The sequence below is a fragment of the Mustela nigripes genome, chromosome 7 (assembly GCF_022355385.1).
Source record: "Mustela nigripes isolate SB6536 chromosome 7, MUSNIG.SB6536, whole genome shotgun sequence".
NCBI classification, from domain to species: domain Eukaryota; kingdom Metazoa; phylum Chordata; class Mammalia; order Carnivora; family Mustelidae; genus Mustela; species Mustela nigripes.
Genome location: NC_081563.1, coordinates 139,992,685 through 140,019,245, shown reverse-complemented (window position 1 = coordinate 140,019,245; position 26,561 = coordinate 139,992,685). Strand labels below are relative to the sequence as shown.

At 65.8% G+C, this 26,561-nt stretch overlaps 3 protein-coding genes across 4 annotated transcripts; 2 read left to right on the top strand and 1 right to left on the bottom strand.

Moving 5' to 3' along the window:
* Positions 1–713: 713 nt before the first annotated feature.
* On the top strand, positions 714–9,323 carry SRMS (src-related kinase lacking C-terminal regulatory tyrosine and N-terminal myristylation sites). Its single transcript, XM_059407424.1, has 8 exons — positions 714–1,384; positions 4,331–4,452; positions 4,890–5,053; positions 5,697–5,880; positions 5,989–6,147; positions 6,540–6,721; positions 6,810–6,966; positions 7,148–9,323. The coding sequence occupies exons 1-8, from the start codon at positions 1,023–1,025 to the stop codon at positions 7,339–7,341; spliced, it is 1,524 nt and encodes a 507-aa protein (XP_059263407.1). The 5' UTR covers positions 714–1,022; the 3' UTR covers positions 7,342–9,323.
* Positions 7,511–17,743, top strand: PTK6 (protein tyrosine kinase 6). Its single transcript, XM_059407717.1, is given in 11 exon segments — positions 7,511–7,567; positions 10,120–10,418; positions 11,925–11,986; positions 11,989–12,045; positions 12,284–12,444; positions 12,990–13,143; positions 13,625–13,729; positions 13,732–13,785; positions 14,765–14,962; positions 15,596–15,910; positions 16,142–17,743. Coding segments are annotated over 11 exon segments (1,653 nt in total). The 3' UTR covers positions 16,333–17,743.
* A 98-nt stretch (positions 17,744–17,841) lies between these two features.
* PPDPF (pancreatic progenitor cell differentiation and proliferation factor) lies at positions 17,842–19,353 on the bottom strand. Of its 2 annotated transcripts, XM_059407422.1 has the most exons (5): positions 19,193–19,353; positions 18,716–18,796; positions 18,474–18,551; positions 18,284–18,380; positions 17,842–18,205 (listed from the first exon to the last, which is right to left on the bottom strand). In XM_059407422.1, the coding sequence occupies exons 2-5, from the start codon at positions 18,768–18,770 to the stop codon at positions 18,091–18,093; spliced, it is 345 nt and encodes a 114-aa protein (XP_059263405.1). In that variant the 5' UTR covers positions 18,771–18,796; positions 19,193–19,353; the 3' UTR covers positions 17,842–18,090. The 2 variants fall into 2 exon arrangements, with proteins under 2 accessions (XP_059263405.1, XP_059263404.1); XM_059407421.1 differs by lacking the exon at positions 19,193–19,353 and having other exon boundaries at positions 18,716–18,919.
* Positions 19,354–26,561: the final 7,208 nt, after the last annotated feature.

Here is a 26,561-nt window from a genome sequence, read left to right as displayed (position 1 = left end):
CAGAAAGCATATGGCCCATCACCCGTGCAGCCCCTGTCGAGCCCTTCTGGGGCTCACGGAGCACCCGCCATCCCACGTTATCTCGTAACAACCAGTGCAGGGAGCTTCCCTCCCTCGCCAGTCCCAGGCTGCCCCCAGCGGTCCCAGCCCCGCCTTTGCCGCAGGGTCTCCTGGCCCAGCCGGAAGGCTCTGCCCTACACAGGATTTTTCTATTGACAGATTTGACCAACATTTAAAGAACAGTCTCCCTCCCCCCCCTCCTCCCCCCTCCTTCCTAAAGGTCTTCTTTATGCGGCAGACAGACAGACAGACAGACAGAGAGAAGCAAGGGGAGGGAGCGGCAGGCGGAGGGAGAGGCAGGCTCGCAGGGAGCCCGATGCGGGGCTCCATCCCAGCACCCTGGGATCACACCTGAGCCACCCAGGCGCCCCGAAATCAGGCCGTTTTCTACACCAATCCAGCTCTCTTCTGGCCAAGCAGGGGCTCGTGCTGCACGGCGGCTGCCCCGTTCATGGAACCCCTTTTCTCTGAGGACAAGGGTGGGCACGTCGTTCACCTGCGCTGACCCCGATCCCCTCGGCGACCCACTTGCGCTCCCACAGCCCCGCCCCGAAGCCCCGCCCCGAGGCCCCGAGGCCCCGCCCCCCGAGGCGCCTCCTGGGCCGCACCTGCCCCAGCCCCGAAGAGCGGCTCTGAGCGGTGGGGGACAAGACGCTGCAGAGGCCCAGCACAGGAGCGGCCGTCGTGTGGCGTTGGGGTGGGGGGCGGCTTGGAGGGCCACTTTGCGCCCCACCTGGTCTGAACCCCAGCCCAGGAGGCGGGCGGGGAGCGGGTTTGCGCGCGCCTTGTTGGAGGGTTCTCTGGAGTGACCTGTCCCCACTCTCTGCGCCACCAGGGACGCCAGCAGTGAGGCTCGGACCCTCGGCGGCCGTCGGCCCTTCTGGTTTCTGTGGGTCCGCTTTCCCGCCGCTGCGGCCCCTTCCCTGCGCGACCCTGGGCTCCGCTCCGGTGGCCCCGGGAGCATGGAGCCCTTCCTCAGGAGGCGGCTGACCTTCCTGTCCTTCTTCTGGGACAAGATCTGGCCGGTGGCCGCGCCGGACGAAGGCGTCCCGGGGCTCCCCGACCCTGTGGCCGGCGCTGAACCAGAGCCCGCTGCCACAGAGCCCTGCAGCCCCCCGGCGCCCCCACAGCTCTTCAGGGCGCTCTATGACTTCACCGCGCGGTGCTCGGCAGAGCTGAGCGTCAGCCGCGGGGACAGGCTCTGCGCCCTCAGAGAGGACGGCGACTACATCTTTGCCCGCAGACTCTCCGGCCCGCCCGGTACTGGGCTGGTACCCATCACCCACCTGGCCAGGGCCACCCCGGAGACGCTCTCAGACCCCCCGTGAGTATCACTTGCCCCTGCAGTCAGGGAAAAAGGCAGGACGGAGTCCCAGGACGGCATGTCCGGGGCGTCCTGCTTTCCTTCCCTCCTCCTCCTGGGGCCAGGACCCTCCAGGCCTCGCCACGCAGCGGCGGGCAAACACACAGGGGTGGGGGACAGACACCAGGGACTGTGTCCCAGTACGGCTAAGAGGGAATGAGTCCAGCAGAGCAGTCAGGGCCTGTGGTGAGTCAGCTGGACAGCGTGTGTGCATCCGCCGGCTGGTCATGCAGCACGGCGGGCCCTCGGGGGCATGGTCCAGGGAGCCCGGGGCTCCTGATGAGGACATAAGAGAGGCTGTCCAGACACTGTGAGGGAGGAGGGGGTGACCAATGGGTGCAGGGGCTGATGTGCTGAGTCCGAGGGGAGGGCTTGTCTGCCCCCTCCCTGGTCCGCGTTCACCCGGATCTCGCCCTGCTGCACCAGCCCGCAGGGAGGTATGGGGCACACGTGGCCTGGCCTTGGGAATTGCTCCCAAATAGGCCTGTTTCGAGAGATGCAGGTAGGGGGAGCTCAGCCATTCCCCCCAACATGCCCAAAGGCCCCAGGGCCTGGGCAGTCCACAGGCTGGGCTGGCTGGCGGAAATTGGCTGTTCGCTCACCCACTCTGCAATTACGGAGGGAGGCAGAGAGTAGAGGCTCTCCCACGGGGCCTGGGAGGAGATGACCTCTCAGCCCAGGCTCAGGGTCTACAGGACAGGGTGGCCTCCCGGCACGGCTGTGAGCAATCTCCGCCTGGGCCCTGTCCCTGGAGACAGAGCCCCTCAGCTCTCCCACAGCCTCCTGGGGGGTTTGCACGTGGCATGGGAATGCCCGAGTCCCAGGAAGGCCCCTTCTGAGGGGACTCCGGCCCCTAGCCCCTGGCCCAGCCTGCTGGCAGGGGTGGGAGGGACCAGGCAGCCATTCTGATAGGGAGGGGCCCAGAGCCCTCCGTGGGTGCAGGTGGAGGACAGATCCCATGAGCTGCTCTGGAGGGAGGGTCGAAACGGGGTGGTGCTGGGAGGAAGTGCTAATGACTGTTTGCCTGGGCGGGGGATGAAAGTGCCGCCCACACTGGTGGTGTCATTAGCCCTAGACACCTGGCCATCTGTCCTCAGGGCCAGACCGGCTGGGCAGGGGGAGGACCATCAACCCTGCTAGTGAGGCTTCCCCAGTGTCATCCTGGCCGCTGCCCCACCCCAGGGAGAGACTCCCCAGAACATCCCTGGCCCTGGGCTCTGGGGGAGGGCTGAGGATGCGGGCACTTCTGGATCTCTGTGCGCCCGCAGCCCTGCTGTCCTGTGAAGGGCCTCGGTGGCCCTGCCCCTGGGAGCTCTGCTGGCTGCTGGGCATCAGAGGGCAGCGCCTGGCTGCGGGGGCCCTTGGCGGATGGAGCCCCGGGGCCTTAGGGAGCTGTACCTCTTGCTCCTAATCCGTGTGTCTTGAAACGAGTTCGTCAGCTTTCCACAAGCCTGCTGCCCAACCAGGTCTGGTCTTGGGGACCCGTGACCCTGTGTGCTCTGCCCTGCTTGCCGGTCTTCCCTTCTGGTGTTGCGGGGTCTCTGCCTGTCTGCCATTGCCTCGCTCTTCAGTCTCCAGCTCTACCCTCTGGGCAGCCCCTCAGCCCAGCCCCAGGGTTGGCTCTGGCCACGCTGGTTCCCAGCCCCTCCCTGCAGCTCTTCATGGGGCGCGCGGGCCTCTTTGTGAGGAGCAGGTGCGTCTTGGTCCCCCTCCTGCCAGTCCGCGGCCTCCCCCCAGGCTCCGGCAGCCCCATCCACCCAGCCCTGTCTTTTCAGGGCCTCCCCTCTATGCTGACTCACTCTGAGTCATGCTTTAGGTCCTCTGGAGTAAGTGCTGGTCCGGCAGCCGAGGGGTCAGAGCTAGCCCGCTGGCCCTCCGAGCCCGGGGTTTCCCCCACTTTGGAAGTGACAAGGGCCATGCGCACAGGGCTGTTCCCAGAGTGGTTGAGGCTCTCCCTTAGGGAGCAGGCCTCCTGCCCCAGGGTCCCGAGAATCTGCAAGAAGCAGGAGGTTCTAGGCTGGGAAGCCGACTCAGGCGTGGGGTTCCCCTCCCTGGATCTTGGGAAGCAGACACAGGAGATGGCCTGGGGCCAGGAGCTGTCCCGCTCTCCTGCTAAGAACATGGAGCCTGGGGAGATGCCTGTGGAGTGACTTGGGTGGCCACAGCCCAGGCGGGTGTCAGCCGGGGCCCAGCAGGCTCTCCCCTGTCCTTGTCCGTGTGCAGTTGTGTGGGCTCCTGGACTCGGGGAACTCCCTCAGACTGTGGAGCCCCTGGGAGCCCCTGCTGCCCATGTGCTCAGAGAGGGAGCATGTCTCTGCAGATGTGGAGGGCCAGGGGTTCAGGCTGTCCTGCACCAGGCAGGGCCCCTTCGCAGCAGACATGAGATGCTCTGAGCCTCCTCCAGCCTCCCCAGAGTCCCTGCCCAGCCTGGCACAGCTGCCTCCCCCAGGGCCTTCCTGGCCAAGCTTCTGTCGGCCCCACGGTCCACCTCTCTGCGGGCTAGGGAAGCCCAGGCTTCCGGTGGAAACCCCCTCCAGTAGGGGCTCAGCAGTCTTGAGCTTGGCAGGTCAGCCCCTGGCTGGGGTTGGGTCCTTCTGGGAGCAGGGTTAACGGGCACTCCGGGGCTGAGGTGTGTGGACGGATGGTTACACCTGACTCAGGTCACCGTTGGTGGCAGTGGAAGCTCTGTGTTAGCCCAGGAGGGCCTCCTGATGGATCCAGAAGTGGAGGCACCGAGGGCTAGGGCAGGTGCAGACCGGGGGCCAGGACCCCTGCCCTGGGCTCTGGGAGCCCCTGGTTCCTGAGCGACCGGGGTGTCGGGCTCGGGCATCGGGGCCTCTGAGCATCGTGGGGGCAGGGGTCCGTCCGGCCAGGCCCGGTGGTGACCGCCGCACCCGTCCTCGGCAGCTGGTACTTCAGCAGCATGAGCCGCGCCCGCGCCCAGCAGCTGCTCCTGTCCCCGGCCAGCGCCCCGGGAGCCTTCCTTGTCCGGCCCAGCGAGAGCAGCCGTGGGGACTATTCGCTCTCAGGTACCGGACGGCTGCTTGCGCCTCTGCCCCCACGCTGACCTCGGGGTCAGTGCTCCCCAGACTGTGCCGGCCCCACGTCAGGCCTGGGCACCTCGTGTCCTTCCCCGGCCAGTCTGCCCACTGCAGGCTCACGCACAGGCCCCCTCCCCTTCCCTCCCCTGCCCATCCCCCGGCGGGGCTCTCTCCTCACTCCCTGTCCCCTTCACGTCCGCTCACTCTCCGACTCATCCACGCGCTGAGTGTCCCCGAGTGCCCGCCCTGCACCCCCTCACTGCCCCCCGGCTTGCAGCTGCCCGCACTCCCACTTTCCTGTGAGACGCCGAGGCCTGACCTGAGCCCGGCCCAGGGAAGGTTGTGCTGCTTATCCGGCCAGGGAGCTGGGAGGGTCTGGGGCAAGCTGCCGCCGAGACGCGGCCCTCACCTGTGTCCACTCCCAGTCCGGGCGCAGGCCAAAGTCCACCACTACCGCATCTCCACGGCGGCCGGCGGTCTCTACCTGCAGAAGGGCCGGCTCTTCCCCAGCCTGGAGGAGCTGCTCGCCTACTACAAGGCCAACTGGAAGCTGACCCAGAGCCCGCTGCTGCAGCCCCATGTGCCCCAGGTGGGCCAGGCCCCGGCAGCACCTCCCGCCCAACTGGCCAGCACACGTCCAGGGCTGTGAGCCAGGCAGCAGGTCCAGGCCAGTCTCTGAGCATGGCTGGGGGGTCCGAAAAGGCCTGAGGGCACTGGGAGCCCTGGCCGCACCTCCACACTCCGGCCAGGGCCCTGTCTGGGGTTGGGTTTGCCCTCAATGGTGCAGCATCTCCACCTCCGGGGACTTCCGGGGCTGGGCTGCGACGGGACCTGGAGGGTCCCCCAGTCCCAGACCCAGCTCTGCAGGGGGGCCATGAGGGCGGGGACAAGCTTAGGGAGGCGTCTGGGAGGGGGCTCGCAGCAGCCGCAGGCCCCAGGCAGAAGCCGTAGGAGAGGACGCTCGCTGGGCCGTGTGCCCTGGCTTGGGCAGCGGCACCCCGGCTCTCAGGGCCCAGCCGGCCTGCTGGGGGCCAGGCAGCAATCCGGCTGCTCCGGTTGCTAATGGTAGCCTGGCCGGGGCCGGAATGACTATGCGTGGGTGGCTGTCCACCCCCAGCAAAGGTGCCACTTAGGGCCGGGCTTCAGGAGGTCCACACCTGGCTGCCCCGGCCTTGGCCAGGCAGAGGGGCTGGAGGCCCGGCGCTCTGGGAGACACCGCCCCCCCTCTCCAGGGAGCAGCAGGCAGAGGCCCGGAGCGCCCCCCGCCCCCTCAGAGGCCCCCGCAGCAGGACGAGTGGGAGCGGCCTCGCTCTGAGTTCGCCCTGAGGAGGAAGCTGGGTGAAGGCTGCTTCGGGGAGGTGTGGGAAGGCCTGTGGCTTGGCTCCACTCCAGTGGCAGTCAAGGTCATCAAGTCAGGTGGGTGAGGCCTGCTGGCCCCTGCCCGCCCTGCCCTCGGGCCCCTGGAGCACCGGGGCAGCCACAGAGTGGTGTGGGTGGGTCCCGGAGCCGTGCTCTCTCCCGCAGCCTACATGAAGCTCGCGGACCTCAGCAAGGAGATCCAGACCCTCAAGAGCCTGAGGCACGAGCGTCTCATCCAGCTGCATGCTGTGTGCTCGGCCGGCCAGCCCGTTTACATCGTCACAGAGCTTATGCGCAAGGGCAGCCTGCAGGCCTTCCTGGGCAGTGAGTGGCTGCTCCCCCCACGCCCCCGCTGGTGACTGTGCGGGGGGCCCAGGCTTCCATGCACCACCGTGACCCTTCGAGGCTGCTCTGGGCTTGACTGTCCGAGGCTCAGAGGGGTGTGGTGGGCTCTGGCCTGTGGGTTCAGGCCCCGGGGCGCAGTCAGAGCCTTGTGCTCCGGGTGGAGCCGAGAGCAGTGGGCTCGGGTGCATCGATGTCCCCATCCTCATTCCTGTGCCCCTCCCCGGCTCTGGTCTCTCTGGGGGTCCAGGAGCAGTCACTGCACAGCATGGCCGCCTCCGCCACGTGGCCTGGGCTGGGGGTGAGGACACTGAGGCATGGGGGGAGGTGACAGTGCAGACCCTGCCCCCCTGACCATCCACCTTGCCCCACAGGCCCCGAGGGACGGGCCCTGGGCCTGCCTCTCCTGCTGAGCTTTGCCTGCCAGGTGGCCGAGGGCATGAGCTACCTGGAGGGTCGACGCATCGTACACCGTGACCTGGCAGCTAGGAACGTGCTCGTTGGTGACGACCTGGCATGCAAGGTGGCTGACTTTGGCCTGGCCCGGCTGCTGAAGGTCGGTTCGGGCTGGAGCCCCCAACCCCGCCGTGGCTCAGAGGGGAGGGAGCCGCTCGGCCCACCCACCCTGGTTTCCCCACACCCAGGACGACATCTACTCCCCAAGCAGCAGCTCCAAGATCCCCGTCAAGTGGACGGCCCCTGAGGCGGCCAACTATCGCATCTACTCTCAGAAGTCGGACGTCTGGTCCTTCGGAGTTCTGCTCTATGAGGTTTTCACCTACGGCCAGTGTCCCTATGAAGGTGGGCTGTAAGGAAGCCTGGGGGAGGAGGCACCCGGGGGGTCCCCGGTTCCAGAAGGGGCACCACACCTCCAGGCCCCCTGCTGGGCCAGGTCAGGCCGGGAACTAGGGGGAGGTGAGCACTGTGACCCTGCGTAGCAGCAAGGCAGCCCTGCCCAGCCCCTCTTGTGGCCCCTCCACAGGACTGAGCAACCACGAGACCCTGCAGCAGGTCATGCGAGGGTACCGGCTGCCACGCCCGGCGCCCTGCCCGGCCGAGGTCTACGCGCTCATGCTGGAGTGCTGGAAGGGCAGCCCTGAGGAGCGGCCGGCTTTCGCTGCGCTGCAGGAGAAGCTGAGTGCCGCCCACAGGCGCCTCGCCCCTGCCCACACGTGACCGGGGACGCCGGACACAGGGGCTGGGGCCACGCCTCCCTGCCTGGCGTGTCCCCCCAGGACAATGCTGGCCGTCAACACATCCAGGGGCGCTGGCGGCCTGGAGCGGCCTCTGGCTGCGGTCCTCACACCCTGACAGACACATGGACTGGCACACGTGTGTGGGGAAGATGTCCCCTCAGACGGGAGGGCTGGTGTCCTCTGCTCCACGGGACCTGGTGTCCCTGGTGAGGGGAGGTCTCAGCACAGCAGTCGGGGTGGCGCCTGAATGTTGTCCGGCCGTGGAGATTTGCTGGACAGAGAAGACCTGAGACTGGGCCACGGCCCCCTGCCCACCCCTGCTGCCCCGGGCAGCCCGATTCCTCCTGGGGCCAATAGCCAGAGGCTCCCCAGTTTTTGGCAAAGTTCCCCCATGGCCGACGCTGGGCTCCCAGGCCGAGGCGGCACGGGGCCGACACGGCACAGGCTGGGCAAACCTGCTGGCTGCGTGCAGACCCGAGTGCTCGGAAAACGGGCGGCGACGGACTCACCTGCATCGTGCATGGGCCTCAGCGCCCAGACCCGGAACAGCAGCTGCAGCGGATGGGGAGGTCTACCAGCTGGTCCCTGGAAGCAGAGCTGGCCCCCATGTGGCCCAGGGCCCCGCCCCAGGGGACTCTGATACCCCAGGGAGCAGGACCCCTGCGGGACCAAGTGGCCCACTCTATCTGCCTGGGGCTGGGATTGAAATTGGGGGAGCCTGGGTCAGGCCACGGGCAGGGCAGGCTGCATGGTCATTCCATGGGGCTGAGAGACTCGAGGTCCTTCTCTGGGGGTGGGGCAAAGATCAGGGGTTCTGGGTCCCGGGTTCTGGCCCGGGGTCAGACGGGGGTGGAGCTGGATCCCATGGTGTTGGGTCAACACGCCTGCTCCTGCTCGGGCTGATTTCAAGCCACCGTTGGCGTCACTGAATGAGGAGCCGGGTGGGACACGCCTGTCCTCACTCACCAGCCAGCTCCAGTCACCACGAGAGGGACCCGAGGGGCACGGGACCAGGCAGCTGTGGTGTGTGTTCAGGGTCCTCATCCCCCACCGTCCTGTGACCCCCTGCTGGCAGCTGTGCCCCCGGAAGGCTTGTGGGACGGAAGGGCAGAGGCAAGCCAAGCTTCTTGTCCCCTGGAGGGAACAGGTCTCTATGCACCGTTTAGGGGCAGCTCTGCACCGTGAAGCCCATTAGCCCCACGGACACCGGCCCTGCCCAGGGGCTGGCGCAGTGGGAGCTGGGACCCCGCGGTGGGCACAGAGGCTGTGCAGGGCTGGAGTGGTGGGGGGCTTCCGGGAGGAGAAGGGGAGGGTGCCAAGATCACCACGGGTGAGGGCGACGCAGAGGGAGGAGGTGGGCACCAACCCCTTGAGGCCAGACCAGCCTGGGTCGGGGCTGAGCCTTGGGTGCCAGCGTGGGCGGGGCTGGTGGGAGCAGGAGGGTTTGACCGGCAGCCTGGACCAAACCCTCCTGCCCTGGGAGCGCTGAGGGGCCTCCCAGCGAGGCATGGAGCTGGACGTTCCCCCCCCCCCCCCGGACACAGCGGCAGGCGGGCCTGAGGGAAGGGGTGTGCCGGGCTCGGGACCAGTGGCGGTCCGTGGTGCACTCCTGACTTGTCTGTCAGCCACAGGCCCAACAGGTATGGTCCTGGGCTTCCAGGAGGGGCGGGGGACTTTCTGTCCCAATACTTTCTGTCCCGCTTCCCTGTGTTGCCCTGGCAGAGCCCTGGACGTCTGCCCGGAGAGACACACCAAGGTTCTGGGCATGAGCTCACGACCGGGTCTGAGGGCGGGGGTGGCCGGAGCACGCTGCCCAGCAGTGAGGGCTGGACACGCCGCCCGGGAGCCGCGGAGCCCCCGCCCCCGCCTGCCCCGTGCTTTGCTCCCTGGCCCCTTGCCCACCCTCGTGGGCAATGAAAGCGGCACCAGGATGATCGCACGCTTGCTCTAATACACATTCCTCTCGATCTCAAAATGGAGTGAGTGGTGCTTATGTCAGGCTTAGTACAGGATTCCCCCGGTCATCGTCCTCCCGGAGCTCCCGTCATGAGCCAGAGTCCCCACAGCCCCTCAGACGGGCGGCCAGGACCGAAGGCGCTCACCCTGAGCCCTCTCTGTGCCCCGTCCCCATCTCGCCGCAGGGCTCTTTCGGCTCTGCCCTGGCCCCCGCTGTCCCCCAGCCCACAGCCCCCGTGTGGGCTCCCTGCCTGCCCTTTACCGCGCCCTGGAGGCCAACATCTAGGATGGGTGTGGCCACCCTGGCTCCCCTCAGTGGCTGGTGGTCCAGGGGACCGAGGGGGAGGCAGCAGCCCCCTGGGCCTCCAGCCACGACCCTGTGAGCTCGCTGGCCCTCCGTCGCGCGCCGTCCCAGAGGCTCCGGAGTGGTGGGCAGGGGTGACTTACCCACAGGCCTCCATCCCTCGTCTCCCCCCCACCTCGGTTCCACTCCTCCCTGAGTCCCCACCGCTACGGTGGACCCCAGGAGGGCCCTGTCTGCCGGGTTACTCCGTTGTCTCCTCCCCCACGTGGCGGGCCCACATCCTGGAGCAGGCGGGCAGGAGCAGTTCCCAGGTGGCCCTGGCCTCAGCAGGTCGGAGGGTCGGGGGGAGCCCTGGGAGTTGGGGCAGCCCAGGGAGGGAGCCCTGGCAGGTGCAGCTGTGGCTGGCCTGGCAGGGCCTCTCCTCACCAGACGTGGGCCGGCTCCTCAGCGGGGTGGGGACCGCCTGTCAGGGTCCGCCCACCGGCCCATGGCTCCCAGCTACAAGGGGTGCTGTGGGCGGCTCAGGAACCGGCTGTGAGGCCAGGAGGCCAGGAGGCCGGTCCTGCCGTGGCGTCCTGGGACCAGGCTCCCCTGGGCCCCCAGCATGTGGGCCTCTGGGACTTCGAGGCCCGGAGGGATGAGGAACGGACCTTCCGGGCGGGGCATCTGTTCCACGTGGCTGGGAAGGAGGGTAGGCGGTGGCGGGCCGCGCCACTGGATGCGGAGGGCAGGCCGCTGACTGAGGGCTGCATGCCCCACAACTACCTGGCTGAGAAGGAGACGGTAGAGTCTGAGCTGTGAGTGTCCCCGTGGCCCTTGTGGGTCCCCTCAAGGTGACCCCCGGCTCCCTGCAGCCCCTCAAGAGCTCAGGGCAGGGCAGCCCTCCAGATGGAGCTTTGTGCCACTGCGGCTGGGTGCTGGGGAGGGGCGGGGCGCTGGGCCGGCCTCCAGGAGGCCAGTGAGGACAGGGGGCCCATGACCCCACCTCCCCGTGCCCCCTGGCTGGGGCTGGACCCCACCATCCTGGTCCCCTGAGAGCTGACCGGGCTCCAGCAGGATGACAGGATATGGAGCTGAAGAGGGGTGTGGCCCCTGCCCTGGGCTCCGCCACAGTCACTTTGTGATGACCCAGAGGGGAAGGAAGGGCCCCTAGGGGGCTTCTGGGTGGCCGACAGGGAGGGGGTCTGTGTGGGAGGCCCAGGCAGGGACTGGGCCTTTTGGGGAGCAAAGCATCACTCACCTTCCAAACAGCCGAAACCAGATGCATGACCTAGTTAGAGGAAGCAGGAGGGTCATTGCGACACGCCCGTGTTGGCGTGGGCTGCAGGCTGTCCCATCCCGCAAGGAGGCGCCTGGAGGCTCGGAGCACAGAGGGCAGCCTGGGGTGAGCCTGTGCGCAGCCGCCTGAGCTCTGGGCCAGGAGGGTCCGGCAGGACCTCCGCTGCCCGCCTGCGCCCCTGTGACCCCAAGCTCTGGAGGAGTAACGTGGCAAATGCGTGTGCGGAGACAAGCGGTGCCGTCACAGGCAGCATGGTTTCAGAAGGCGGGGTCTGGGACAGGGAACATGCGGAGCACGGCGAGGCAAAGGCCCTGAGGTCCTGAGAACCTAGTGCCTTTGAACAGCAGGAAGGAGGCAGGGTGCTTGCAGGAATGAGCAAATGAGATTCAAGATACGCTAAGTTGGCCAGGGAGGGGCGTGACCCTCAGGGGGCCCCAGGGAGGGTGAGGGGTTCCAGTGGCAGCAGTGCCTGAGGAAGTAGGGACCAAGGGCAGAGCAGCCGGCAGCCCCAGCCTGCTGTCCAGGCTTATCTGAGCCGTGGCGCTGGTGTGTGGGAGCACGGGTGGGCACGTGCGTAAGTGTGCACGTGTAGAGCCTTGCCACTCAGACGCCGAACCCCAGTTCCTAAGGTTCTAGAGCAGAGTGTCTGTGGCCCGGGTCACAGGACAAGGTGGTCCCACTCATGGCATGGGAGGTGTGTTTCTGGGACAGGAGTGGCTCTGACCCTACACTCGGGGAACATGCTGGGCAGGGTGGTGGCTGGCACCTGCACTCCTCCTGGGTCACTGAGGCCTTTCCTGGTGTCCACACTGGCCACTTGGGACATTTGGGGTCTCTGATGGGCAATGAAGTGGCCTCTGGCCAGGGACGTATCAGAGGGGAGCTGTGGGTCAGGGTTGGGGGCATGGGGGGTGGCCGGTCAGGTGAGGGGGGGCTGGGATTCAGGGTGGGCCGGGAGAGCGGACGTGGCTCAGAGGGCATGGGCTGAAGGTCAGCACAGGCTTAGGACTGGCCCCGCCCCCAGGTGGTTCTTCGGGCCCATCTCCCGCTTGGAAGCGCAGCATTGCCTGCAGGCTGAGGGCAGCGGGTGGCGGCCTCCCTGGTCAGGGTCGGCCAGAAGCCGGGCGCTGACTACTCTCTCTCAGGTATGGCCTCCTGCGCCTTTTCCCGTCTGTGGCTCCTGCACTTGAGCTCCTGGCCCGTGGCCCGGCCCCACCCAGGCCTTCCCTCCAGGGTGGCTTGTCCCTGGGTCCCGCTTCCCTGGGAACTGTGCCTCGGGGCAGGACATGCCTCGGGGCAGGACATGCCTCAGGGCAGGATGGCTGGCTCCGGAGCAGCTGTCTGAGCACCCCAGCCCAGGCGCTTCCCCCCTCACCCCTGCAGTGAGGGACAGGCAGGCCATGAGGCATTACAGGGTCTGGCGTCGCGCCGGCCGGCTGCACCTCAGTGAGGCCGCGTCCTACCCCAGCCTGGCTGAGCTCCTGGGGCACCACAAAGGCCGGAGCCTGTCCCACGGGCTGCCGCTGACTGTGCCCTGCCGGAAGGTAGAGCTGCCCGCCGCACCCCCCCTTGCTCCCCACCGTGCTCCCGCTCCTCCCTGTCACATAGGGTGGGTGTGGGTCCCGGGGTGCTCGCTGGCTCGAGGGGCCTCGGGGAGACCTGGCTGCAGGGACTCCCGCTGTCCTGACGCTGCGGTCCTACAGATGCGGGCGTGGGAGCAGGTGGCCTGGGCTGGGACCGGCCTTCCTCAGGGGCTGCGCTCGCGCCTGCGACAGGGAAGAGTCTGCTATGCTCCTGCCTGGTCCTGTGTCCCTCTGGCCCGGAGGTCTGTGTGTGGCGGACATCACAGCATCAACAATGCTGCACAGAGGCTCGTCCCTGCGGGGGCGGTGAAGGCATCTGCAGGACATGGCAGAGGGCGGCCGGGGTGGGGTGGCCTCTGGAAAGCCCGGCCGCGTGCTGGACCCTGGGACCTCAGCAAGAGGTTTCCTGCATCAGAGGAGAGAGCAGAGGCCTCCTGTCGTGGGGTCAGAGTGGGGGAATTCCTGAAGGGTGGGCTGGGTGTCCCGCACCCTGCCTGTCTCTGGAGCCCAAGCCCGAGCCCCCGCCGCACTGGGCAGACTGGCAGAGACCGCACGAGGAGTCCAGGCTCTGCAGGAAGCTGGGCTCTGGGTACTTCGGGGGCGTCTTCGAAGGGATTTGGAAGGACCGGGTCCGAGTGGCCATTAAGGTGATCGCTCGAGGTGAGTGGGCCCCCTCCAGGGACCCAGCAGGCCCTCCTGGCCTTGCTCAGGGGGTGGGGTCCCGCGTGCTAATGCCCGCCTGGGGGGCACCGTGTGTGGCGTCTACAACAGCTTCCCGCGGCATTTTCCTTTCAATGCCTAGGTTTTCACCTAATGCATTTATTTAAAAAGGGAATTTTAAATTCTTAAGGTAAATGAGAAACCAGTAAAAGAAATAGACCACTAGAAATTTGAAGATTCGTCTCAAATCTCCTTTAAACCCATCAGGGGTCTGGACCCCCCCCTTCAGAAATCAGGGGCTCATGGGGACACACTTGGGGGTGCTCTGCCTCGCATCGGGCTTGGGCAGGTGTCACACTCATGGTGTCCAGTGTGTGATGAGAGCACTGGTGGTCCCAGCGTCCCCTTCCCGTGACCCCCAGCGGGGGGCATGGTGGGCTGGGCCTGGGACTGCACCCACCGAGGCTGCCTGACCCCGCAGACAACCTCCTGCACCAGCACACCTTCCAGGCGGAGATCCAGGCCACGAAGAAGCTTCAGCACAAGCACATCCTGGTGCTGTGTGCTGCGGCATCCGTGGGGGACCCCGTTACATCGTCCCGGAGCTCTTGGCCAAGGGGAGCCTGCTGGAGCTGCTGCGGGGTGAGCCGGCCTGCTGGGCTGCACTTGGGGCTCCTTTCCCGGGATCCAAGGGACCCATGCTTTTGGAGGGCGTGGGAAAGTTGCACAAAGGGGGAAAAAACCCACATTGCCCCGTACCAGGCACAGGCTACCGGGGAGCTCTGGTGCCTTTGTCCACAGGCCCGGCTTGAGAAAGGATTTAAAGTATCTTGTGAAAACGCACCACCGATTCGTTGTAGGAACTGGAGAAGACACAGAGAAGTACAAGTAAGACAAGAACAGCCCTAGTTCCTTCAGCCCAGGTCACTGAGGCCTGCCCCGCCACAGCTTCCTGGAAGGCGCTGGCCCTTCCCACCATGTTCGGATGTGTGTGTGAGCACTTACACACGCGTGCACACCCCTCCTACACACGCTCTGCACACACATGGAGGATCTCATGGACTCACAGACCCTGGTCACAGGACCTGTTCGTTTACCTCCCAAACCAAATGTGACCACTGCAGTCAGTGGGGGTTCTACGTGTTGGAGCGGCCCTGGGGCGAGAAGCGTGGGCTGCACAAAGCGTGGACCTGGGCGATTTTTACCCGGTAATGTTTGGAACGCGGAACGGAATGTTTCTCACGGAAAGTCTGACCACTGCCGCTGGGTCCCCGCCATCAGATGTCCTTCAGGACGGCGCGCCCGCTGGCCCACGACCATGTCCACGAGCGATGCCCGTTTCGCGAGTTACCCGGTGTGGAACCGCTCTGAGGTTTTCGGCTCTGAGACAATGCTTCGAGGAGCTCCTATGGCCTTAGTGCGGGTTCCCAGAAAGGAAACAGGGCCTGGGGCCGAGGGAGTGTGCTGCCTGCACTCCGGCTCTAACCCTAACCGCCTCCTGGAAGGGTGGGGACGGGTCCCCTAGTCCAGTGTGACATCAGGCAGCTGCCCTCTGGCCCAGCCTGGCGCCTGAGCCCGGTGGCACGCAGAGTTCCTCTGACCGCGCTCCCCTGCCCCGCAGACTCCGAGAAGTCCCTGCCCGTCTCAGAGCTGGTGGACATTGCCTCTCAGGTGGCCGAGGGCATGTGCTACCTGCAGTCACAGAACTACGTCCACCGGGACCTGGCCACCAGGAACATCCTTGTGGGCGCCCACAACATCTGCAAAGTGGGTGACTTCGGGCTAGCCAGGTTCATCCAGGTAGGGCCCAGGGTGGGAGGTGGGGGTGCAGGGTGATGTCTGTGCCTGGAGCTGGGGTGTCCAGGGCTTGCCTGCCTTCAGCCTCGGGGAGGCCGGAGGGCGAGGTACAGGGCTCTGGGGCCAAGCTGTGCCCCAGTGGGGAGTGGAGGCTTCTGGAGGGCTCCAAGGCTGGAAGGGAGGCGTCCGCCCTCGCAGGGGCTGCAGGACGAAAGGGAGGCTGCACATGGGCAGGGGCGGCCGGGGAGGTGGGAGGTGGGTGTGCCTGTGCTCACGGATTTGGGCGGCTTGCCTCACCCGTGTGACGGGGGCAGCGGAGCTCAGGGGAGACATCTCCCCCCCCACCCGCTCCGCACACAGAAGACAGGAGTGACAGAATGTCCTGAGCGCTCTGTCTCCATCAGACCCTCCAGGGAGGCCCCCACTCCTTCCACGCGGTGAGACCCAAGTCCCCGTGTGCACACTTCAGTTCTCAGTCACAGTCATGTTTTTGACACTTAATGGGTATCTTACAGTCATCACACGCCCCCTCAGAGCTGTTTCCAAGTTCTTGAAAGCCCCGAAGTCACCAGCTCGCTCCTGGAGCAGACCAGGGTCCCACGGGCTCGACGGCTTCTCTGGCTGTTCCTGGTGCCCTCTGCTCAGGGGCCCTGAGAGCAGGCCTCTGGGGCCCTTTGCTCCCTGGCTGTCCTGATGCTGCAGTTCCTTCCTCATCGTGAGCTGGTTGCTTCTAGAGAGGCAATTCCCTCAGCACTCGGCGGCAGCTGGGAAGGCAGGCTGAGCGTGATTCCCCCGCGGCTGTCCAAGTGTGTCAGGGGAGCTGGGGGCAGCTGTGTGAAGCAGCTAGCATGCCCCCGGGGCCACCATGGCAGTCACAGACCGAGCAAGTGCTCATATGGGCACACTGATGTCCGGTCCTTCAGGATTCTCCGCCAGGAGACTTTCAGTTGGGGTCCGATACCCTATCCAGGTACTGGGCCCCCGACGGCGGACAGGGCGGGATGGTGCCATCACCTGACTTGGCACCTGCACAGCCGGCCTCCCAGGGGTGGCACTCCAGGAGCATCCGTGTGCAGGGGGGCAGCAGGCAGGAGCTCAGCCCAGGGCTTCCTGGGAGGGGGCAGAGGGCAGCGTGGTGTCCCGGAGCGAGGAGAGGCTCGCTGGGCACCAGCTTCCAGCCCCTCTGGCCATCCCGCCACAGGCACGTCCAGCCACGAGGCCTTCCAGAGGGTAGAGTCGGGCTACCGCATGCCCTGCCCCCCGGAGTGCCCGGCCGCTGCCGCACACAAACTAATGCTCTCATGCTGGCACAGGGACCCCGAGCACCGGCCCTGCTTCCAAGCTGTGCGGGAGAAGCTCTCCAGTGTCAGCACGTACGAGAACCCGCTCTGAGGGGGGACAGCCTCCCTGCCAGCGCCGCAGAAGGCCACCAGGCCAGGTCCCGTGAAGACGGGCCTAGTACCGTCCTGGACCTCCCATCGGGAGGACAGGCCCACTGAAGGTGCTGGCAGTTCCAGAACTGGGCTGGACACTGGGGGGCCCACCGTCTCCTGGGGCAGGGGAAGCCTGCCCTCTGCAGCCGGGGAGCGGAGGCTGCCCGTCGTCCTGTCTGCTCCTGGGACACCAGCTCCTGCCAAGTGCCAGGGCCCGCCAGGGTCAACTCCAACTCAAACTCTCCAGAAGCCTGACGACCCTCCTTTCTAAAGGGAGTGGTGCTGTTGCTGGTCCTGGACTAAAGCCCCCCTGCTCAGTCTGGACCCCCGCAGGTGGTGCGTGGGAGGGATCTGGGCTTTGGCTAGGCTCACCCTATGCCACCCAGCCCGTGCCCATCTCCTGACTTGGGGGAAACACGGACTTCCCGGCACTCTGTGAAGATGGGCTGTTTGCTGGTGGGGCACTGCTGTCTCCTGCCTGCGGCCATGGCTACCAGCAGCTGCCCACACGAGCTCTGAGGGACTCATTGGGACACCGGGGTGGCTGGCGACTGCTCTGGCTCGACTCTGGGGCACCTCTCCGTACTCTGGGTCCATCTGGAGAGGTAGGAAGGCGGACCTCCCCCACCCATCCTCCTGCCTGGACACAACAGGGGCAGACAGGACGGCGGCTGCAGCCCCAGGGCCCACGAGCTCCGCTGATGCCTCGGCCTGGACCTGCACAGCTGTTTACAGCACACCCCGGGACAGACCGGCAGGAGGGGAGCCGGGCTCCCCTGACCTCACACTAAGCCCTTCTCCTAACCACCAGGCCTGTGCCAAGCCCTGCTGGCCACTAAGCGAGTGTGGACACTGTCAGCCCACCAAGCAAGCCTGCCCAAGGAGATGGGTGGAGGATGGCCCAACCACAGCCTCCCCAGATCCCTGGTTGGTCTGTCCAGAGCCGGGTTACCTGTGGCGAGATGGTCCCTCTGGAATGCCCCCACACCCCTTACCACTCGGTGTTAATTTCTGGTCCGTGTGTCGGGGGGGGGGGGGGGGAGGCGTCCTGACCAGAATGTGTCCTACAACGGGCTGGAAGAGGCAGAACCGTTCTAGGAAGGCACCTGGAGATAGCATGGCCCAGTGGGCTGCTCCACACCGGCTGGGGCGGCCTTGGTCCTATTCCCTTACTGCCCTCCTCGAGTCAAGGGCGGGGGGCACTAGGTCCCTTGCGCTGGGGGCTCCTGAACCCAGTGGCAGGGGCCAAGTCTGAGGACCGGAACCTTAGCGGCTGCCCTGGAGGCCTCTCCTCCGCACCCGGAACTGCCTGTGCCCCCAGGCTCTGGGGGAGCCCTCCCCAAACACACTCCGCACTTGCCGAAGCACCTTGCCCGTGTGAACCTGGGCCAGACCAACTTCCCGCCCTGCCGAGAACTGAGGTGGGGAAGGTCTCCCAGGGCTCGCAGCTCACACACACCGTCAGGGCTACTGGCTGCTTGGGAGTTTATTTTCCACTTGGTGCGAGGCACAGGGTTCCAGGGCGTGTGGAAGGTTCGCATGTGGCTTGGACAGTGAAGAGTGGGACTCTCTCAACTTCCTTTTTGGTGCTTTGCTATTTTGATGGAGAACCACCCGGCTGCGTCTGCCTGCAGCAGCCGGCCTGGTCTATGGGAAGGGGGGAGCGGGAGGAGGGGCTCTGATGAGCGCAGCCCCTCCCCCAGCCCGGCCTCGGCCCTCAGGATGGCGGCCCCACGTTGGCTTTGCCAGGCCGGCCACCAGGCTGCTTCCTCACGGCTTCCGGGGCTGGGTCGCTGGTGATGGTGCCGCTGGAGGCCTGGGGAGGTTCCGAGCTGGGGGAGAGCTTGTGGTCAGAGGCGACTTCCACCTGCCCTCATCTCCCGTGCTGGCCCCCCGGACCGTGTTCTCACCGTTCTGGGGACTCCAACACTGTAGCCATGAACGGGACGGTGGACTTCCCGAAGAAGAAGCTTGCCCACCAGTGGCCCGGGTCGGCCTTGGGGAGACCTGAGAGGAACAGAGTGGAGTCGTGGTGCTGCTGTCCACTGCTGGTGGGGTCCCGGGAGATGGTGCCGCCAGGCGCAGTGGACCTGCACTCACCGGGGGGGTGAGGGATGGCTTCCCCAGCGCACTCCGCACTTCCGCAGGAGCTGCTACTGGACGTGGAGCCCAGGCGGCCTGGAGAAGAGAGGCCCCGGTCAGCTCCGCAGGGCACCGCGACCCCTGCCCTGTCCACCAAGCGCCGGCCAGGCTGGCCGCACCCAGGCAGAGCCACAGGTCCCTCGCAGCCCTCCCCGCTCCCAGAGGAGGCCTGTAAGGCGGAGGACGAGGGGCTTACTCACGCCGGTAGTAGTCGTGGGTGGCCACGAGCGAGCCGCTGGAGGGGATGGCCGCCATGCCGGCGCCTGTGGGCTGCGGGAAACCTGCGCACGCAGGGGTCGGGGCGCCCCTCCGGTCACCCGCCGCCGCTCGGGAAGGGCGTTCCCCCCTCGGGCCGACCCGCCCCCATCCGGACGCCAGGGTCAGGGCCGCGGGCCAGACGGACCCGCGGGGGCGGTTCCCGGAGCGCCAGCCCCGGCGGCGGCGCGGGTCCCGGGCGGCGCCAACCGGCCCGCTCCGGCCGCAACAAAGGCGCTTTGTGCGCGGGGCCGCGGGCCTGGGACTCCCGGAGGCGCCGGTCCCGCCCGCGCGACCGCCCCCGCCCCGCGCCCCCGGCCGTCCGTCCGTCCGTCCGCCCGTCGGTGGGTCCGGCTAGCCGCGGCCGTCCCCCCGCCCCCTCGGGCCGCACGACCCCACTCGCGCGCCGCCGGGGGCCTCACCTCGGCGGCGACCCCTCGCGGGTCTCGGCGCGCGACCACAGGTGGCGGGGACGGGGACACTAGGCCGCGGAGCCCATTTGCAGAAGAGACCGCCGAGGGCCGCTGGGATCGCGGCGCCGCGCTCGCGTCACGGAGGGCGGGGGCACCCCCGGCTCCGGCCAGGCCACGCCCCCGCCCGGCCAGGCCCCGCCCCGGTCCCCGCCCACAGCTTGGTCAGGCCCTGCTCCCATCCCGGCCCCGCCCAGCCCATGCAAGACCGCACCCCCCCACCCTCGCGGCTTCCCGCCTCCCGCCTCCGCGAGGCCGGGTCTCGGACCCTCGGACCGCTCTCCTCCGCCGGCCCTGGTGGGGGCCTGCCCCACGGCATCAGTCCAAGCTGGGGCAGCCTGGCCTGGGATTGGGGTGATTAAATGACCTTCCTACCAGGTCCTGGAGCAGGGCTTATCCCGCCCCCTCTCCTGCCCTAAAGGAGGCCTCTCTCCTGTCCCAGAACGAGGCTCCTTCGCCTCTCCGGGACTGCAGGTGGTCCACCCGGTCTCAACCTCTCCAGCCCTTTGGAGGCTGTGGGGGCGCTGGACCCTGGCCCGGTAGGTCCAGCCTCTGCAGTGTCCCTCTGCTCTGCCTCCTCGCTTGGGAATGGAGCCTGTCCCTCTCTCATCCAGGACAGACTGGGGACTCTGGTCTGTGGGCCCCCAGCAGCGTACCCTCGCCCCAGCCGTGGGCACTGGGCTGCAGCCAGAAGCTCCTGTGTGCGTGTGTGGAGCCCTGCTACCCTTCCCGGCTTCAAAGCAGGTGTCCCTCCCCACAGTTGGGGTGGGGGGACTCCGGCCTCCAGCTTCAGCCTCCCGGTACCCAGCCCCCGGCCAGGCCCAGGCTGCAAGAGAGGGCAGGAGCGGGAGGGCAGCAGGGGCACAGAGGGAGGCTTATTTGAACGGGCGGTGGTCAAGAGCCGCCCCCTATTCCGGGCAACCCTGAAGCGGGGGCCCTTGCCACCCTTCTCCCAGAAGGCCCGGGTTGGGGGTGGGGGGGTCTCTTCCCTGACTGGGCGGGCTTGAGAAGTCTGCAGGGCCTTCTGGGAGAAGGCCTTTTCCAGCGGGCCCTTCCCGTCTTCAAACCCCCTCAAGGATCCCCCCAGGACTCCTGGCCTCACTCCAGCTTCTCACTCAGCAGAAGGGACCTCAAGGCCTTGGGAGGGGAGGGCCTGGCAGTCCCTGGATAGGACCCTTCATAGGGCTGGGTGAGGGTTGGGACTGTAGACTTCCCGACCGGGACTTGGCTTGGGCCGCAGTGTGGTCTGGGGCCCCCAGACCACACTGCGGCCCCTGAAGGGGAGCTCGGTCTCCGCCTCCTTCATCTCTTCCTGGTGGGCCAGTCCATTGCAGGGGTTCTCACCAGGGTCGGGGGGGTCTCACACACGAGGGGGACAACCTGACTGGGCAGGATGGCCACAGGTACCTGCCAGCTGGCTCACATCCTGCCGCTTCCCCAAAGCCTGCTTCACGCCCAGGGACCTTCCCCTCTCATTGACTCTCAGCACCTCTGGGGTGGTTTCCTGGCCCCTTCAGGGGGCTAATTCGGGATCATGAACTAGGGGTGACTTTAGTGCAAATCGAATTTAATTCTTGAGGGACATCTGCCATCCCTGCCTCACCCTGGCACTCACCCAACCTAGAGTCTGGTAGTGGGTCAAGGGCACCAAAGCCACACCGTGGTGTTCCTGGCTCTCGGGGGCCATGCCAGGACGCAGCCATCTCTGCTCATGGCCCCTGGAGCCGCCCACTGGGTGACAGCAGCCTCCCTCCTCTGGTCTCAGCTCTGGAGCCAGTCCCTGACCACATGCTAACCTGAAGTGGCCGGAAGAGCCCCCCCACCCCGGCCAGCATCCACCCAGCGGGCTTGCCTGGTGCCTGTGTCTCTCCTGACTCAGCCTCCCCTGAGAAGCAGGACTGTGTGCTGGCAGCCTCTGGGCCCCATCCCCGAGCGAGGGGCAGCTCCCAGTGGGCTTAAATCGTGATGGGATTTGGTGTCTGGGTTCACAAAACTGTGGGGGAAACTGAGGCCAACAGCCCCTGCCTTCACTGTCCAGTAAGGAGCAGAGAGTCCGGCAGGGATGCTGGAGAGGGGGTGACAGAGTGAGGTGTGGGTGGGGAGGGGCTCTCGTGCCGCCGGGAGGACGGTGCGGGCCCTGACTCAGGCCTTGCAGGTTGTGCCACGCGGTCCGTGGGTGTGTTAAGCCATGGCTCAGCCGGACAGCCAGGAGCCCCTTGCAGCAGAAGGGCCGGTCCAGAGGGCAGGGCCCCCACTTGGGGAGACGAGACAGCAGGGGTCCGAGGCAGGTGGAGATGAGGGAGGGACCAGCAGGGAAGCCAGTAGCGCCTGGGACGGGGGCGCAGTGGCAGGGCCTGAGCCTGGAGAGGTAGCCAGGCCTGCTGCGGCCCCGGAGGTCACCTAGAAGGCAGATGGGTCAGTGCCGCTGACCCCAGAAGGGAGGAACGTTCTGGTAAGAACCAGGCTTGTTGAAACCCTGGGATCCTGGTGGTTCAGTTGGTTAAGCAACTGCCTTTGGCTCAGGTCACGATCCTGGAGTCCCAGGATCGAGTCCCGTGTGGGGCTCCCTGCTCAGCGGGGGGTCTGCTTCTCCCTTTGACCCTCCCCCTCTCACGCTCTTTCTCTCTAATAAATAAATAAATAACAAATAAAAGTGAATGAATAAATAAATAAAATCTTAAAAAAAGAAAAAAAAAAGAACCAGGCTTGTTCCTCTCTGAAGGACCCTCAGCCGTGGGGCTCTGCCCCTTCCCTAGACTCCCTTGTCCCCACGGTCCCTGGCTGAGTGTGTGGGTGCCTTGTGGTGTGTCTTCCCCGTGCCTCCTACAGGACGGTGGTTTCCGGGCCCAAAGCTTGAAAGGTCAGCTTGAGGGCCACCAGGGCCTTGGACAGCTCACAGGGCCGGGAAGGGGGCTTGGGCTTGCGGCCAGGTCACGGTCTCTGAGGCAGTGGGGTGCCCGCTCTGAATCCGGGCAAGGTGGTTACAAGGGGCACGGCTTGGGGGTGGGGGCTCAGTGGGGGCTGATGTCGTCCCTGGGGGCCTGGGTGGGTCAAAGAATGCTCCCGGGAGGGGGGGGAAGCAGTAGTGGGAGCAGGACAGCTGGGACTTGGGGGCTGCCGAAGGAAGGGGCCAGCTGCGGGCTGCCAGGGCTTCTGAGGCAGGGGGCTGGGGGCTGGAGGCCGATCTGGCCTTGCTGTTGGGCGTCCTGGCTGGGACGTATCTCTCTGTTCATCCGGAGCTGATGGGAAGCCCACCATGTGCCAGGCAGTGCAAGGCCCGTGTACGTAGAGGTGGGCAGGGGGGCAGCCGGGCCGCCCCCAGCTCAGTCTCCGGAGGTGGAGAAGGTGCTGCGGCAGCCCTGGGGCTGGGAGGTACAGGGGCCCTGGCCCCCAGATCCCTGGCACGCTGGGCTCTAGGTGTGTGGGGGAGGGGGTTGGGCCTCTGTCCTGCCTCCAGGTAGGGCGCAGTGGGCGAGAGGCCCCCGTGACCCCCCGCAGCGGGCACGCCAGGCAGAGCCCCGGCTCCTTGTAGGGCCGCCCCGCGGTCTCAAGGCTCCTCCTTGTGCTGGGCTCACCAGCAGAGCTTGGTCCCCGGGAGAGCCCTGACGCCGCAGTATCTGTCCCCCAGGGGACCCAGGCCCCAGAGTTCCTCGGGCCAGTCGTAGGCCTGGGCCCCTGGGCGTGGAGGGTTCAGGAGAAGTGTGGAGGGGCCTGGCGGTTGGGGTCCTGACACCCTCCTCCAGAGCCCCATCCCGGCAGACGCTTCGGACGCTCACAGCAGAGATCCGGAGGAATCCACGGGCCGGGCCTCTGTCGTCTGGGGCTGTGACTTCCCGAGGTTTTCTCCCTCTTCCACATTTGAGAACCTGTCCTACAACCACGTGGAGGCGATCTGTTTGGTGCTCTGCGGGGGGCGGGTTCCCACTGGCGCTCTCCCTCCCGCCTGCCAGGCCCTTCCTCAGCCTGCTCAGGCCACAGGACACAGTCCCCCAACCCAGCCCCATCCCCGCCTCCAGCTGGATGCAGACACGTGCCAGCTGTGGCACTAAGCCGAAGGTCCCCTGCGGTAGGCCATTTCTGGCAGCCTGGGCAGGCGAGGCACCTGGCCTCAGCCTGGCTGTGGTCTTCTCCCATCTGGGGCTCCTCGTGGGGAAGTATCCCAGGCCAGGGTCTCGGGCCAGGGTCTCAGGAGCAGGCACTGGGACGGAGACTGAGACGCACAGTGTGTGTTTTTGGGAGGGAGCTGGGGGTGGGCGGTGGGGCCCCTGGGGAGCCTTGGAGCAAGAGGGCACCCCAGGGGTGACCTCTCAGGCTCAGCTGGGAGGGCCTTTGGCTCCTGTCACTCAGAGCCAGAGCAGTTCCCCAAGGGAGGGGGTCCGGGGTAAGGCTGCTCTGTGGGCTGTGAGGGCTGTGGGCCGGCCCCCCCACGGCCAGGCGAGCCCTTCCTTCCAGGAGCACTTCTCGGGGCTGCGCAACCCACGGGGCCGGCCCCACACAAGCTACCATATCCGCAGCCTCCCCAGCATCTTCAAGGACAGAGAATGGGAAAGGAGGTGACTTTTCTTTCCAGCGTCAACATAAAAACTGCATTTACTAAGCCAGGAGCCTGGGGCATACCAGTCCTGCCCCCCACCTGCAGGGTCAGAAGTCTCCTTCCTGAGGGGCAGCAGCTGCCGGCTTCCCCAGCACCAGGCTCTGTAGGTGACGCCACCATCTGCAGAGAAAGATAAAGCTCCTGACTGCTATTTGGTGAGCGCTTACTACGTGGGGGCCTTCGTGTGGCCAGACGATGTCCTGGGGGCAGCGGCCAGGCAGAGCCTGGTTCACGGGCTACGTCGAGGTTAAGATGCTTCATGTAAGTGCGCAGACCAGGTCCGAGCACAGAGCAGGTGCTCAGCCGAAGGTACGCACGAGCTTCGTTAACAGTGCTTTTCACCGCTGCAGATACCGAATTTGTTTCCTAGTCGGCTGGCCCAGCCTGCGGGAACAGAGACCGTATCTGTCGTGTTCCCCATGGCCAAGAAAGAATCTGTCATGTCGTAGACATTTACTAACTATATCTGATGAAAGAGCGAACCGAATACTAAAGATATTACGGATGTCCCAGCATGAGGAAGTGAGGAGATCAGCAAACATTCTTCCCAAAACGCAACTATAAAGCCGGAAACAACTACCAGAAACAACCATTTCACTGCTCTGAAGTTCAACCCACGGCACACAGCAAGCTGAAAAGAGTTTATTCATCACAAACACTGAACTTCAAGATAAAATCCAAAATCACTTGGCATAAAAGCACAGGAAAAGCTCAACGCTGCGGAGACGCACAGCAAACACGGTGCTGAACTGCCCAGATGCCGGCCGAGTGGGGGAAGGCTTTCCAGCAGCTCCCGTCACGGTGAGTCCGTGGACGGTTGTGGGCACTTGTATCAGAGGACGGCGAAGGAACTTTGGCCAAACGCAGCACATTCACGGTAACGGCTCTGCAAGTGAGAAACGGACGAGCAGGTCCTCGACCCAACACGGAGCTTCGGGGAAGAGCCGATGGCGAGCTCGCCCGGCACTCTGCGCGCGGGGCAAAGACCGCCTCCTTCCTCCAGGACCAGGGACAAGGCGAGCACGTCCCCTCTGGCTGCAGTCATTCCGCACCTGCTGCAAGTCGTAGCCAGTACGATACGACAAGAAAAAGAAGCAAAAGACATAGGGATTGGCAATAGGGAATGAAGCCATCCCTGTCCACGGCAGCACGACGGTCCATCCGCCGGGAGCCCGTGAGAAAGCTGATGGAGGAAACGTGGTGAGCTGTGGGCTGCTGGTCTCCCCGCACACTGGCGATTCACGACTGGAAACGGACATTTCAAAAGATACCATTTATGATAGGTACCCTCTGCCCACGAAGCACCCAGGCATGAACCTAGCAAGACGCGTGCGTCAAAAGTAAAACGCCGAGGAGGGAGACCAAAGAAGGGGTAAACGGAGACCAGACATGAGGACATCCATTCCCTGAAAATTGATGTCTAGACCTAATTGCGCCAATAATGACTCCAGCAAGATTTCCGAAGCTCTAGGCGAGTGGATCCCAAAGTTAATGTGAGAAGACAAAGGAGCTATGATAACCAAAACGTTTCTGGAAGATAAGAATTTGGCGAAATTGCAGTACCCAAATCCCCTCGTCGAGGGCAAAAGTCCCATAACAGAGAAGCCACCGTGTGAGAGTGTGCGGATAACGTACACATTCCCAGTGTCGCGCCATCGTCCCCCACGGCTGCCCCTTCATGCCCCGTCCCCGGCCACCGCTAGCCTGCCTTCCGTCTCCATGGACGCAGCACGTGGTCTCCTGTGTCCGGCTTCTTTCCCTTGGCCTGGTGGTGCCAGGGTTCCACCACATCGTGGCCTGGGTCGGCACTTTCTCTTTTTCACAAAGATTTCTGCTGCAGTAAAAGACACGTGACAAAGCTGACCACCTCAGCCCCGTCTCCACCTGTGGTTTGGTGGCACTCCACGTGCCCCGAACCTTGCGCCGCCCCCTGCCTCCATGCATTCATCCCGTGGAACCGGAACTCCGTCCCTCTTAACGCTAGCACAGGCCCTGCACCCCCTGTCCCCTCTGTCCCCTGCCTTGGGCCTCTGTACCTCCTGCGGGTGGACGTGGTAGTGGTCGTAGCTGTGGCTGGCGCGCTCCCTGGGCAGGGTGCCCTCGCGCTCCCTGGTCCTGGTCTCCTTCCCTCCTCTGGCTCTGAGCTTGGTCAGTGCTTGTCCTCTGGTTCCTCGCGTCGGAGCCGCGCCGCGCCGGCAGGGGCCCTTCTCGGCGTTCACATGCGTGTATCGCCTCAGCACTGTCGCTGCCGCTTCCTGTGAGCCCCGTGGGTTCTGTTTCCCTTTGCTCTCCTCCTCACGTGCCTTCTGGGATTCCCGCGGTCTCCTCTTGCACAGCATGTTGTCTGATGTCTGCAGGCTCGTGGATCTCCGTGTTTCCCCGGTTACCGGTTTCGAAGCTCAACCCATTGTGGCCCAAGGAGATCCTTCGTGGAAACGTCTCCTACAGGTCACCGAGACTTAGTTTACGGCCTGACCTCCGGCTGCAGCTGGGACTGGGGGGGCGCGTTCCCGTGCGTCTCTGACCTGCCCAGTTTGCGGTGAGCTGTCCTCTGTCCCGCTCTCGTGGCGGCGGCAGACTGGTGTCCCAGCCGTGGCTGTAGCGACGTCTTCTGGCCTCACTCCTGTCAGTCTTGCTTCCTGCATTTTGGCGAGCGGAGCTGAGGCACGCCGCGAGCAACAACGTCGGGCGTCTTCTCAGGCGCCGGTCGGCCATTTGCTGGTCTGC